At 40.8% G+C, this 13,192-nt stretch overlaps 1 protein-coding gene across 1 annotated transcript in view; it reads right to left on the reverse strand.

Moving 5' to 3' along the window:
* The window catches only part of LOC127354336 (alpha-1,6-mannosylglycoprotein 6-beta-N-acetylglucosaminyltransferase B-like), a 113,893-nt gene that overhangs the window by 61,289 nt on the left and 39,412 nt on the right, over window positions 1-13,192 (reverse strand). The window contains exons 3-5 of the mRNA XM_051384206.1: window positions 11,910-12,060; window positions 2,928-3,037; window positions 173-249 (exon numbers count right to left, since the gene is read on the reverse strand). Of these exons, the coding sequence (XP_051240166.1) occupies window positions 173-249; window positions 2,928-3,037; window positions 11,910-12,060 (338 nt within the window). The remainder of the gene's footprint in view (window positions 1-172; window positions 250-2,927; window positions 3,038-11,909; window positions 12,061-13,192) is intronic.

Genomic DNA, 13,192 nt, shown 5'->3' on the forward strand with positions numbered 1-13,192 from the left:
ACACCATGTGACAACTGCTACCAAAAGCATAGTGATTTTAAAGTAGCAACTCAAAATCCTCATCCAACTCAATCTATTACTGTTACTACTTACTGTTACTACTGCCTAACACAGCTAAAGAACACCTGCTGTACCATCATATTTAAAATGAATATAAAAGATTGATACTCACATCCACTTTCCCTGGACACTCCGGAAAGCGGGGGTCTCTTGGTACCTCACACTGGCTTGATGTCCCATCTCTGACTGCTGAAAGGACACAGTGAATGAAATTTAACCTTCAGTAATAAAGCATAAATATATTTTTTGTAATCTGGACACCTTCCAGGAGAAGGCCAGCAACAGACCAGGATATACTCCCATTCTAAAATATCTCTCATAATATATCAAACTAAATGATAAATGGATATATGAAATACAAGTTGCATGCCTTTGATTTACTCACAATCACTTCTTCATTAGTCTTTAGACTCGCTTGTTTATCTTACTTAAATCAGATGCTTTTAATGTGAATATTTATTCTCCAGTGGAGCAGCATCAACCAGTGTAATAATATCTATCAGCTCATTTAGCAGCATATGTTGCATGTCAAAGCCTCTTTAAAATTCCTGCTTTATTTCTTAAATCAAATCATTTTCACAAAATGACTACAGACATGAGCTTGTTTGACCCACAGGCTCACCCCTCAGAACCGCCAGGTTACAGTGCCACTCACATTAACGGCTTTTCTCCACTCGCCTGTAGACATTTTACGGCAATGTTCACTTTCTTCATCATCATTAACGCCATCAATTCCAGCGTATGCTGTGTGTGCCGTCGGTGCCCATAAATCCCTGTGGTTTCCCTCTTGCGACATCACACCATATTTGCTCCACTGCAGTGTAGACTATTCACTGGGCCCTGACAAAGCAGCACAGCCTGTCTCCCGCTGCTGCCAACCATCCTAAGGTTACGCTAGCAAGTACGTCTGCTCACTTAGGCTACACTCACTGTATTAATTGCTCCACTGACTTAGTTAACTGCCTCTCTGCTGCTGATGTGAGGAAAAGAAGGGAGGAGAGTGACACAAAGAGAGAGAGAGAGAGAGAGAGAGAGAGAGAGAGAGAAAGAGAGAGAGAACCAATGCAGCTTCAATGTATCATTGTTTTTCTGTATTTCAACCCCCCTCTCTTCTCTCTCACTCTTTCTCTCTCTGGACCAACAAATTTCCCTTCTCTCTAGGCTGCGTCTGTTTCCATTTGCCTAATGAAAAAGAGACATTTCTCCACATAAGTCTTCCCCGGGGCTCCTCTCCATCGACTAAAAATGCACACACTGAGACACACGCGGCTTACAAATATGATTACAATAGCAACCACTGTAGCAACAATTGGAAATATGGTCAACTAACTAGAAAACTCGACTCCTGTCCCTGCAAGGCAGAACATAAAAGCCTCGTCAGTGCTTGAGGGGAAGGAAATTCTAATCACGTCCTCTTTCTCTCTCTTTCTCCTGTCGTTCCCTCTCGCACATGCCTGACCACGAGATAAATAAACTGCCACTGAGCCGTATGATAATAAAGTCTGCCGGCAGTGTTTCAATTCATCTGTGATTAGAGAAAGCAGCAGTGTTTTCATTTTGGCATGTGCCGTCGTCCCTGCAGATGCAGCGGGGAAAAACAAAAGGAGATGTAATGCTCATTTATTCTCTTGTAAAGAATTGGGCAATTACCCTCAAGAGAAAAAGTGAGAGAGGAGAATACGGAGGAAAAATTGATCATAATGGTGGTAATATATTGTGTGTTTGTGTGTGTGTGTGTGTGTGTGTGTGTGAGTGTGTATAACTGTCACAAGCTTAATATTATTTAGGTTTTTATTAAAAATGTGCAGGAGCCAGACAAGAGAGAAAAACTGGGTTAGACGGAAGCAATAAAGCAAAGGTGACATACACGAAGATGACCACAGTGTCCCACATGCACAACATTGTCTCCCAGATGACTTGCTTTCTCACATTTACCTTCTAACTTTCCTACTAATAAAATCAGTCTGCTTTCTAACTATAAATTCTTACTGGTTTTACTTTCAGCAACTCTCAGATCTTTTTTTTAAAACCTATTTTTAACTTTACTACTGTAATTGCAAATAGCTCCAATGGTTTAGTCAGACGTTTTGTCAGAAGTGATACGTGTCAGTGGAAAAATCAGCTAGATGTCCTCATTTAAACAAGACTGTGACAGTGTGTATGAGGCTCTCTCTCTTTCTCTCTCAGCATGTGTGTGTCTGCAGATTTGTTCTGTATTCTCTTCTGTTGTGCTGGAAGTAAGAGCAGCAATTGAAGTTTCACAAGTTGACAGCTGTGCATGAGTCCAGCTGTGCATCAAGTTGAACGTTACTGAAGAATGACACTTAATGTGGGATGTTGGATGTTTGTAAGTTTCCAATCAGCCTTCTCCCTACACCCGTTTTAATGGGACAATGGTTAGAACCCAGTACACTGTGTAATCTTATGATCTGCATCACATAATAATGTCCCATCAGTTCAATGCAGTGATTTCTCAACCTCTCAGTTTACTTTGTGAGAAATCTTTCAGAGAAATCTGTAACCAGACAGAGTGAGATCTGAATTCACTCTGAGCTCCGGCTTCTGCCTACAGGTAGTTGATTCAGGGCTTGTCAGTGTAAGGTAAACACTTCAAACATTCATGTATATAAATGTCAGTTTAGCTATTCAACACCAATAGGTAACTAGTGCGCTAATTGTACTTATCACTCAAGTAGTAGTAAGTACTATTATTAATTATTCTTTGCTGTATTGGGTCTTTTTCACTTATGTATATGCTATATATATATATATATATATATATTCTATATTATATGTTATGTATGAATGACAAAAGGTAAAACAAGGGTAAAGGCATTTCACTCTGATGATGAAGATTGGTACTGTACCTCTTCCTTGCACCATGCTGTTTTGCAGTATCTGCTCCACCCTGGTGGCCATGTTGGAGACATTCTGGGCAATAGCTTGGATCCTCTCCACCAGGCCAGCCGGTTGAAACCTGCAGAAGATAAAGGCAATGCGGAAATAAGATTGAGCGGAAATGTAAACAAAGTGCCTTGGACTAAAAGCATGTACCCATGCATAAAGTAGAATCTTTAATTCCACTCTAACACACACCTGGCTGCCAGACTTCTTCAAACAGCTATTAATATCTCTCATTACCCATTCTTCCTCTCATGATAGTATCACCTCCTCCTAAGTCCCCTCCGTACTGCATTCTTCCTCCTTCAGTTCACTCATTGGTTACGTTATTCACGTCTTTTGTGTCAAATTCTTCTTTTTTTCAGTCTTACACATTTCTCCCACTCCTCTCCCTTGCCTGTCTTTCTCTGCTTCCCTTCTCTTCCTTTTTTACATCTCAACAGATGTAGAAGTGTTAGTGGGAGATGCAAATTGCTAGACACTTGGTTGGAGCGTGAAATAGGAAAAGACCTGTGCTGTTAATACCACTTCCTCTGTAGGGTGAGAGACTTCCCATTCACATAATAATATGTGTGGGGAAAGTGTGTGTGTTGGTTTTGTGTGTATGTGTTTGCGTCGGATTGTGTGCTAGTTGCAGTTTCGCATGTTTCCAAAGCATCTGACTGCATGATTACACATCACGCAAAGCCAAGCCTGCATAACCACACATGCTCATACTGCTGTGCTCATTATGTCCGTTTAAATGACTTGACTTCAGTGTCCATTGTGTGTGTGTGTTCCTTCCTGTCTCTCTGTATTGTCTAATCAGCAGATGGTATTAACCCTCATTAAAGCCAGAGGCGTAAATGCAGCACAATAACACATCATCAGAGATTATGATCAGAATGATTGATTATGTGTATGTGTGCAGGATGGAATGCAAGTCTGCCTAACTAACTAAATGTCAACAGCAGCTGCAGGAAAATGAACTAAAATAAAAAAGGAGGCAGTCATAAAAGACCCAGGAAGTCTCAACACTTCATTAACAGCTTTATCAGTATCACTTGTAAGCATCACTAAGTGTGTTTGCGCCCTGCTTACTACATTTACTACAACAGAGAAGCCATTATTCTCTAGTGCATTTATATTTCAGGGGCAACATATGTCTTCAAAATGTATTTGCTGAAATGTAAAGTTATAATGTAATGTTCAGTATTTCTTTTGCATAAATTAAAGCTTTTACATAGAAAAACATTACCTCTGTGTATAAGCCAGGTATACATTCAGGGATTCTAGAGTTAATTTTCTTTTATCGAAATCCTATGGAAATTCTACATGGTTTGACTTTAGTTCATTTAGAATTCCATTAGCCAAAACTAATAGATACAAAAACCGACTCTATGCCATCCTTCAACTTGAAAACATTTTGTGGAAAAGGTGACATGAATACATCTACCCATTTAGGATCTACATTTTCCTTAAAATCGTTTCTGCTTTGTATTTATTTCATGTTTTTATGTAGTTTTGTCTTTTCCCCGGTCTGAAACCCAGGTGGCAGCACAAATCTCTGTGTGTCTGGCTGACACCTTTTAGTGGATGTCTGCACACCAGCTGAAGCTCAGTCTTGACATGACCAGAATGTCATCTTCTCCCAACCACAACCTCTCCATTGACACTGAGAACTCTGTGGTGTCTCCCGCTTAGACAGCAAGGAACTCGGGTGTGACACTGGATGACCAGCTGTCCTTTTTTGCCAACATCACTGCAACAACACGCTCTTCCAGATTCCTGCTCCACAACATCAGGAGGACACATCAGTTTATCACCCATAAGGTGGCTGCTCGACTCCAATTCACGTCACTGCTAGTTGCCTACTGTGCTGCGAATGGCTCAAGCCCAGACACCAGGCTCCACTACTGCCAAATGGATTGCTACTCCTCCCTCACTAAGATGAGGGCCCACCTACCACTCAACAACATCCAGACTGTTTGCTGTCCTGGCTCCACAATGGTGGAATGTCTTCCCCACTGACATCAGTGCTGCAGAAACTCTGCACATCTTCCATTGCTTAGTTCATGAAAAGAAGCCACAAAAGTCTATCTCTCTCTTATGTCTTTCTAAATGCAGCACTTTAAGCAGTTCTGCTCAGTATTTCATGAAGTTGATGTACTTGCATCTTGCAAGTTAGATTTGTATTCATATATTTGACTGCACTCATTGTACTGTAAGTCGCTTAGAATAAAAGCATCAACCAAATACAAGTAATGTAATGTTATGTAATTCACTGTGTATTTATCTTGTGTTTCTGTTTTACTGCTGCGTAACCAGATACCAGTTAGGTATAGCTAAACTAAAGCTAAAGTACTAAATCTCCACAGTGTAAAGAAATATTTCCAAACACACAACTGAAAGTGCCCTGAAACAGAGTTATCTAAATCAAAACATGTGACAGAACTAATTATAATTTCACTCCTCAATTCCATGTAAGTGAGGCAAATACAGCATAGCCTATGTGTTAGTTAAAGTTATTACTATACAGCATTATATTAGGCAATAACATTACATTAAAACATTAATATAATTGTTCAAATGTTCTTTGAGGATTACAGCTGCCATGGTACCTATCCTATAAAAGTTGCAATGTATTTGGCCTGAAGGACAAAACCTTTGCTTGGTAAGCTTGGTAACCCCTGTTTTTGTAAAGCTCTCTTTGGGGGCTTGACTGTGACTGTGCAAGTTGGCCTCTATAAGACTTGACCTTCTAATCGCACCTCTAACGTCTGCTACAATGGGAACTCATCCCAAGAGATGAACACACAGAGAATTGGAATGGGAGAAAGTTAGAAGGAGGGACTAAGGCTGGGAAGTAGGGGGGAGCATTGCACAATGAGATCCAAAGAGGGCAAGAAAAAAAATGAGAGAAACACACAATGGTTAAGTCGAGGAAAAACTTGAATAAAAGCAGGCAGAAAATGAAGAGAAGGAAATCAACCATCCACAGCAAACAGACCAAGAGTACCAGGGGGACTGTTGAGCTAAGAAAGAAAAATTATAAAATGACGAGATCCTCTGCGCCTTCGCGTGGAAGCCAACAAAACAGCTTGACTGAAACATTAAATGATGATTATGATCAAAGAATACAAGGATATGCATATTTGATGGCCCACTGTTGCACGCTACTTGCAATGAAATTTCCCCCCTTTTGATGAATGCAGACAGTTGGCTCTTTTACAAATGAGGGAAACAAAAGAGAAATGAAGAATAGTAAAGAGATGACAAAACGGGTGGAAAGTACAGCGGGAGAAGAAACGACAAGAGCAAATCCACTGACGGATGCCACAGAGTAGAGACGAAACCGAGAGATAAGCGGTAAGAGAAAATCAATGATAACTAGGGGCAGAGTTTCTAAGGATACAATGTGTTCTCTCATGTTCTCTGTATTTGTCTTTCCCCTTCCTTCTCTATCTAATGAGCTCATCCTCTTAAGGGAAGAGGACAGTTCGGGCAGCATCCCATCAGCCGAAGTCGTCCAGGGCAAGAGATTCATGTGACAAGGTGTCAGCATGGGGGTTGGGGGTTTGGCTGATGCCCATTTGTTTCGTGTGTGTCCTGACTTATTCCACCCTGTGTCATCGTGTTAAAATATCACACTTAACAGAGCTTATTCCACCGCTCCTTCACAGACACAAATGCCAACACACATGCATGAATGCCCACAGACACACACTCACTTGTCACGTACAGTGGTATAGAAAATTAGGTTTGAACAGCATGGTTTATTTCTCCCACTGATCTATGCACAGAGCAACTGAAATAAGGAAAAACAAAATAAAAATGAAAGAGAAATTTAAGTCTCCTTTGCTGACTACTTCCAGAAAAGCTGCAGTGTGACATTGACTTGAGTGCTGTGGAAAAGAAGGTCTCCTGGGATAAAGGTTGTTACTGACTGAGCTTAGATGGGTGCTTAAGGGAGGAGAAATAGGTAAAGCCAAGCCAGAGCACTGATCTTCGGAGAGCGTGCCCCTAAGGGGAGGCTTACCAATCTCCCCTCTCATCCGCTGCACAGTAAAACGGAGTGAATCAACTGCGTGTCCTTTTCCCCCTCTCCTCTCCCTCTCTCATTTTCTCAGGCTCTTTGCTGTCCCTCTCCCCCCCTCCCTCACTCCCTCATTATTTTCCCTCCGTTTTCTGCTGTAACGAGTGGCTGCCCCGTGGGCGAATCGTAGGCTGGGGCCTCAGACATCAAGTCCCATTCGCCGCTACACAGGAGTGTGTCAGCACCAATGAAGCTCACACGGAGATGAGACTCCCGCCCAGTGTGTGTTTGGGTGTGTGTGTGCGTGTGTGTGTTGCTTTCTGTGAATGTGTGCCTGACTGGCCTGGATTTGGGATATGTTTTTATAAAGCTCTCTCTTCCTATTTGCTCCTCTCCCTGCTGGCAAAAATCACACTTTACCACGTCACTCATACTCAACTACCTTTCTCACACACTCTCTCACTCTGTGTATGTGTGAGTGCAAGAGGAAGAAAAGAGGAAGGGAAATATAGTAAAAGGGACAGGGGGCAAGAAAGAAAAGGCCGAGAGAGTAAAGGTGAGTAAGAGACACATAGATGGAGACAAGAAGAGGGGAAACGAGTGACGGAATGAAAATCATTGGACTAAAGAGAGACTCAAATCATCCGTGTGTGTGTGTGTGTGTGTGTGTGTGTGTGTGTGTGTGTGTGTGTGTGTGTGTCTGTGTTTGTGTGTGTTTGTGTGTGTGTGTTTCGTGCCATTAATCCCACAGGCTATGTCCTCGGTCAGCGGTCTGTGCCCTGGTCTCCCGCCCAGACTGCTTTTAACAAGCGTTACCTAAAATGAACTAATACATAGACACGTGACGCATTTACACACACACACACACACACACACACACACACACACACACACACACACACTCATTAAACACATATTATTATCCTTCTTCAGCAGGGAGCCATCAAAGGAACATCATCAAGACAAAAACGTGTGTGTGTGTGTGTGTGTGTGTGTGTGTGTGTGTGTGTGTGTGTGTGTGTGTGTGTGTGTGTGTGTGTGTGTGTCTGCGTGTGTGTCTGTGTATGTGTGTGTGTGTGTGTGTGTGTGTGTGTGTGTGTGTGTGTGTGTGTGTGTGTGTGCCCACTACAGTTTCATTAGTCAATATGCTTTTCATTTTGCTTCCTAAATCAAAACTTTCACTCCAGCTATTGTAATGGCTTCGCTCCAAGGATCCATTCAGTCCAAACCAGACAACAGTGTACGCAGAAAATAAAATGGATTTTTTTCTTTTTTGTTCACAGAGCACTGCTGCTGAAGAGAACAACTTTCAAGGAGAACTCATTTAAGAATTAAACAAAGGTAAACTTCTTGTAGCCAAAGTTTTTGTGTCAATTTTTGAGCTTGCAGAAGTTTTCTTCGGCTCGCTGAGTGATGTTTGGTCTCTGTGGGGAGTTTGATGTTTATAACACACCAAACATTTTATGGCTTGCATCAATTTGTACAAACATAGTTTTACACAAGCCTTGAAATGCATATCGTGTTTACAAGTCACACGTTTCCTGTTTTCAAAGCTTGGATTTAAAGTAGCAGCATAATAATTCTTTACTCCAGTGAATCAGAAGGTAAACACGGCCAACCAATAGTGGACTCATTTTGTTGATGTGATCACAGATTCCATTACAACCAAAACATTGTGTGTTTTCATTTAGGGCTACTTGTGGTTCCTATAGTCTCTAAAAGTAGAACAGGAGCCAGAGCCTTCAGTTACCAAGCTCCTCTCCTGTGGAATCAGCTTCCAGTTGTGATTCGGGAGGCAGACACCCTCACCACATTTAAGAGTAGGCTTAAGACATTCCTCTTTGATAAAGCTTATAGTTAGGGCTGGATCAGGTGAGTCCTGAACCATCCCTTAGTTATGCTGCTATAGGCCTAGACTATCGGGGGATTTCCCATGGTGCACTGAGCTCCTCTCTTCCTCTCTCAGTCTCTTTCTGCACTCATTCATGTTCCATTAATGCATGTTACTAACTTCACTTCTTCCCCGGAGTTCTTGTGCTTTCTCGTCTCGCAGGTTCTCATGGATCCTGGTGGAGCATCCTGCCATGGTCCTGCTTGACTGCCGTTGCCAATATCACTGATATTAGTGTTATTATTATCATTAATATTATTATTACTACAGTTACTATTATTACTATTGTCACTGCTCATTGTCCCCCATCGATGCTGTTGTCGTCGTCATCATCTTCTTCATGTTCATCATCATCAGTCACTACTATTAGTGTAGTTGTTGCTACTGTTGTTGCTGTGCAACTGTCTGTCTGTCTGTCTGTCTGTCTGTCTGTCTGTCTCTCTCTATCTCTCTCTCTCTCTCTCTCTCTCTCTCTCTCACCCCAACTGGTCGAGGCAGACGACCATCCACCTACAGCTGAAGGGTCTGTCCTAGGTTTCTGCCTTTTAACAGGCAGTTTTTCCTTGCCCCCGTCGCCAAGTGCTTGCTCATGGTGGTACTGTTGGGTGGCTGTAAAAAATGTTAGAAGGAGTTTGGTCTAGACCTGCTCTATTTGAAAAGTGTCCTCAGTTAACTTCTGTTATGAATTGGCGCTATACAAATAAAATTTTATTGTATTTAATTGAATTTCATTTATTAATTTTTAGAGCTGCAGCCTATTTCCATTTATTTTCTAGATAATATAATGTTTTAAATGCAAAATGTCCCTCTCACATTGCATTATTACATCTTGTATGATTAACAAGTCAAAGTTATTTTATATTAGGGGTAATACATACAGGATATGTAATAGGGTAGACATGTGAAAATAAACCTTAACTTTAGAGTGTCTCTGATTGAGTGCATTGAAATCTCAGCAACAAATGTGGGCAAAAGGTTGAATGCCAGATGTGTGTAATGGGGCACCTAGCCAAGCTGAAGGCACTGCTGCTGGGGATTAACCCTGGATCATAGGGTGCTTTTTTTACTGCGACTAAACCTTGACATAACGCTGTTTTGATCAAGCACACTGTATTTTGTGCCCACAAGACCAACTCAGCAAATAAAACATGCAGAGATATTCACTCAATGTGAAAATAAAACTAGGTTCAGACCCTGTCAATTTTCATCTTAAAGCGTGAACACTTGCAAGCTGTAACCATGGGGACTGTTCCCATTCATCTCTATCCTCCATTCCACACAATGTGGACTGATGATAATCACCATTTATGGTTTGTTAAAGAATAACATATTATAACCCTTATGATGTAATTTTCACAAGTATGTTATTGTATAATGTGGCCATTTGTTACTACATTTTAAACTAATTTAAAGAGACTGCTAAACATCAGTTATTTACCCAAGTTCTAGGCTGACAACAAGTTAGTGGCTATGGGCAAAGTGGTCATTAACCATTATTTAAAACAGGAAAGTCACACAATATTGATTTCAGCTCTTGTGCTTGAACCTAACTGCACCCTGACCATAAGCCTCTATTCACCCAAACTACCCCCTTCGAGGCAATAACTACAAATTGATTTCTGTTACAGGAACGCATGCATGTACCGTCCCTGACAATAGACAGAGCTATACTCTTAGCAGGGCACTCCTCTCCAGCCGTGGCCTAAGAGTAAAATGGCTTCCCCCACATTAAACAGCCCATTACTAGACATTGATTACAGTTAACACCAACGCCAGACCGTATTAATCGTTCCATCCTTCCGCTCTAGTGCCTCTGCGCAGATCTGAACCTGAGCGCTTATCCGGGATCATTTAACAAGGTTCGAGGAAGTGAGGAGATTTGTGTCAGTGTGTATCACATCACTCCTACTGCCTGAGTTTAGTCAGGCTGTTTGAAAATGAAAGGAGCCAGAATGAAGAGAACGTTAGATAGAAAAGACAAATTGGATGTTTTGGTACTAACGGGGCAAAGAGAGGAGCAGTTTGATAAAAGCACTAGCAGCAAGGTCATACAAGACTTGCAGCGATTTTGAGGTAATAGGCAGCAATTTCCACAAGCGATCGTGAGTGGGAAAAAAACGAGAGAAATACAATAAGGCGAGGAGTAAAAAAGGAGAGAAGATAGAAGTCATGACTATAGTGGAGATGGAGAGGTGATGAATACTGTATGAATGACAATGAATAGGATGGTGTCATTATAGTATTTCACGTCTATCTGCCATATAGGATAAGTAATCTTACAAAGCTCTACCAGCTGCTCTGTGAGCTAACCAATGCACTGCTGATTAGCATGCATTATTTCTATGTCAGCAATGCATTTTTTTCCCCCATTCATAAGGGGAAAGAAAAATGCTTCACTATCCATTTTCTATCAAATTATTTCATAATTTCATATTAAATACTAAAGTTTTGTAGCCAGGGAATGAGAAAAATCTGCTGAGCTCGTGATTTTTCATTAAACCCGGTAGCCTAATGGTCTGTTCCCACCAAACGTGAATAAAATTCTTTGTGTGAGTGCATTATATACAAAGTCAATGCAAAGACGCAAATAGATGCAAATTCGCACTGGGCGATGTGAATTGGGTGACGCAAATTCGTCAACCAATTCACATTGGGTGTAATATAAGTATTTGAATCTGAATTCAAGTGAAATTTTACTACTAAATTTAATTTGGTGTGTTTTCATTGGAAGAAGAATAACTATGTAACATATGGTGGCATCAACTAACAACAGTAAAATGATAGTTTTTTTGGCAAAAAATCTATGTTGTTGTTGATGCCAAACTACACTCATGTCATTTACGGTTTCAGAACGATTTCAGAATGTTTCAAATAATTAACGAATGAAGGTATCAGACCTGTGTGACTCTCCTCGTTTAAAAATAAACTTCCACATCTTGTTTTGGTGTGAATCTCACTACAACCAGTTACATCTAGGAAGTACTGTTTTTTTAGGTGATCACCAACACCCATAGCACTGACACAAAATAAAACTCAGTGTACCTGTTGATAGCAGAGCTGAGCTCATCCAGGCGCCGTGCGTCAGTGGTGGAGGTGTTGTCAAGTTTGGACAGGCTGTCCATCCTCTTCAGAATCACCTCTAGCATGTCGCTGATCTTCCTCAGCACACCACGTGACTCCACGCCTCCCAGCACTGAGTGGAAAGACATGAGATGAATGAAAAGCTGGCCAGTGGAGCACACAACACACTCGTAGAACAGCATGCACATTAATCATAGGGCCTGCAGCTCTTCTGGCTCAACATACTGTAGTTGATTTTGGCTGTGTTCTTGTTTTGGACAACTGTCTCTATGCACTTCACTGCAATGCCGATCAAAAGCAAATTCCCTTCTGCTGTGTGCCAAACAATGCAAAAGTCCTCCATGAGATTTGTGGGAAAACATACACAATCTACCTTTCCTTTTGTATAGCCTACCACTGTTCTGCCAGCTCAAGACATTTTCTGAATAAAAAATGGACAGTTCTTCTGAAATTAAAAATCTATTTAACCATCACTTCTCGTTACTGGCATTGTTTGTGTAATAATACTTTTAGCTTATAGCCCTAAATGACAAAGTGGGAGTGCAGTAGATAACAGCATTATGATGATTAACCAATTTAAAGGGCTTTCAGTTTTGTGTTATTGTCCCCATAATATTTATAAAAATGTTGCTTATATCAGATATCACAGTTAATCATCTCTTTCTAAAAATACATAATGTTAACTTGCTTTTTCAAATATAGATATAGATGTTATATATATATCAGTACTGTTAATAGTTTTTTCATTATTAAAGGAGGTAAGGTCTTTGGGCAAATATCAGAAATGCTCCTTTACCTCTCAGCGGCTGGAGTGGCGTGTCAGTGTCTGTGTTTGATTGAGTGCCAGTGTTGCACTGTATCAAACTACACCAAAGTGACATTTGCAGGTATGTTTACATGCTGTTTAATATGCTACAGATGAGCAGACAATTTACTATCTAGCCTGCAAACTGGCATTAGTGGTAATTAGTTGACATTATTCCACTGAATTACCGCAAAACGATGGAATTTTTCCTCAAAAGAGAACACAGTACAAGTAAGAAGATATGTGCCCTAGACAAAAAGGCTATTTCATTTCAGTCAATCAATTGTTATTGAAGCAGTTTTTTTTTTATTTAGTTTAGCAAACTTTTACTTTTATTTACTCCCATGTTTGCTTTGAGTTGATGTAAGGCTTTTCCTGCAGCTGCATTGAACATCCAATACGGTGACCATTTTCCGTAAGAGAAAGACCATCCCTACTA

This window comes from Dicentrarchus labrax, unplaced genomic scaffold (genome assembly GCF_905237075.1).
Source record: "Dicentrarchus labrax unplaced genomic scaffold, dlabrax2021, whole genome shotgun sequence".
Lineage (NCBI taxonomy): Eukaryota > Metazoa > Chordata > Actinopteri > Moronidae > Dicentrarchus > Dicentrarchus labrax.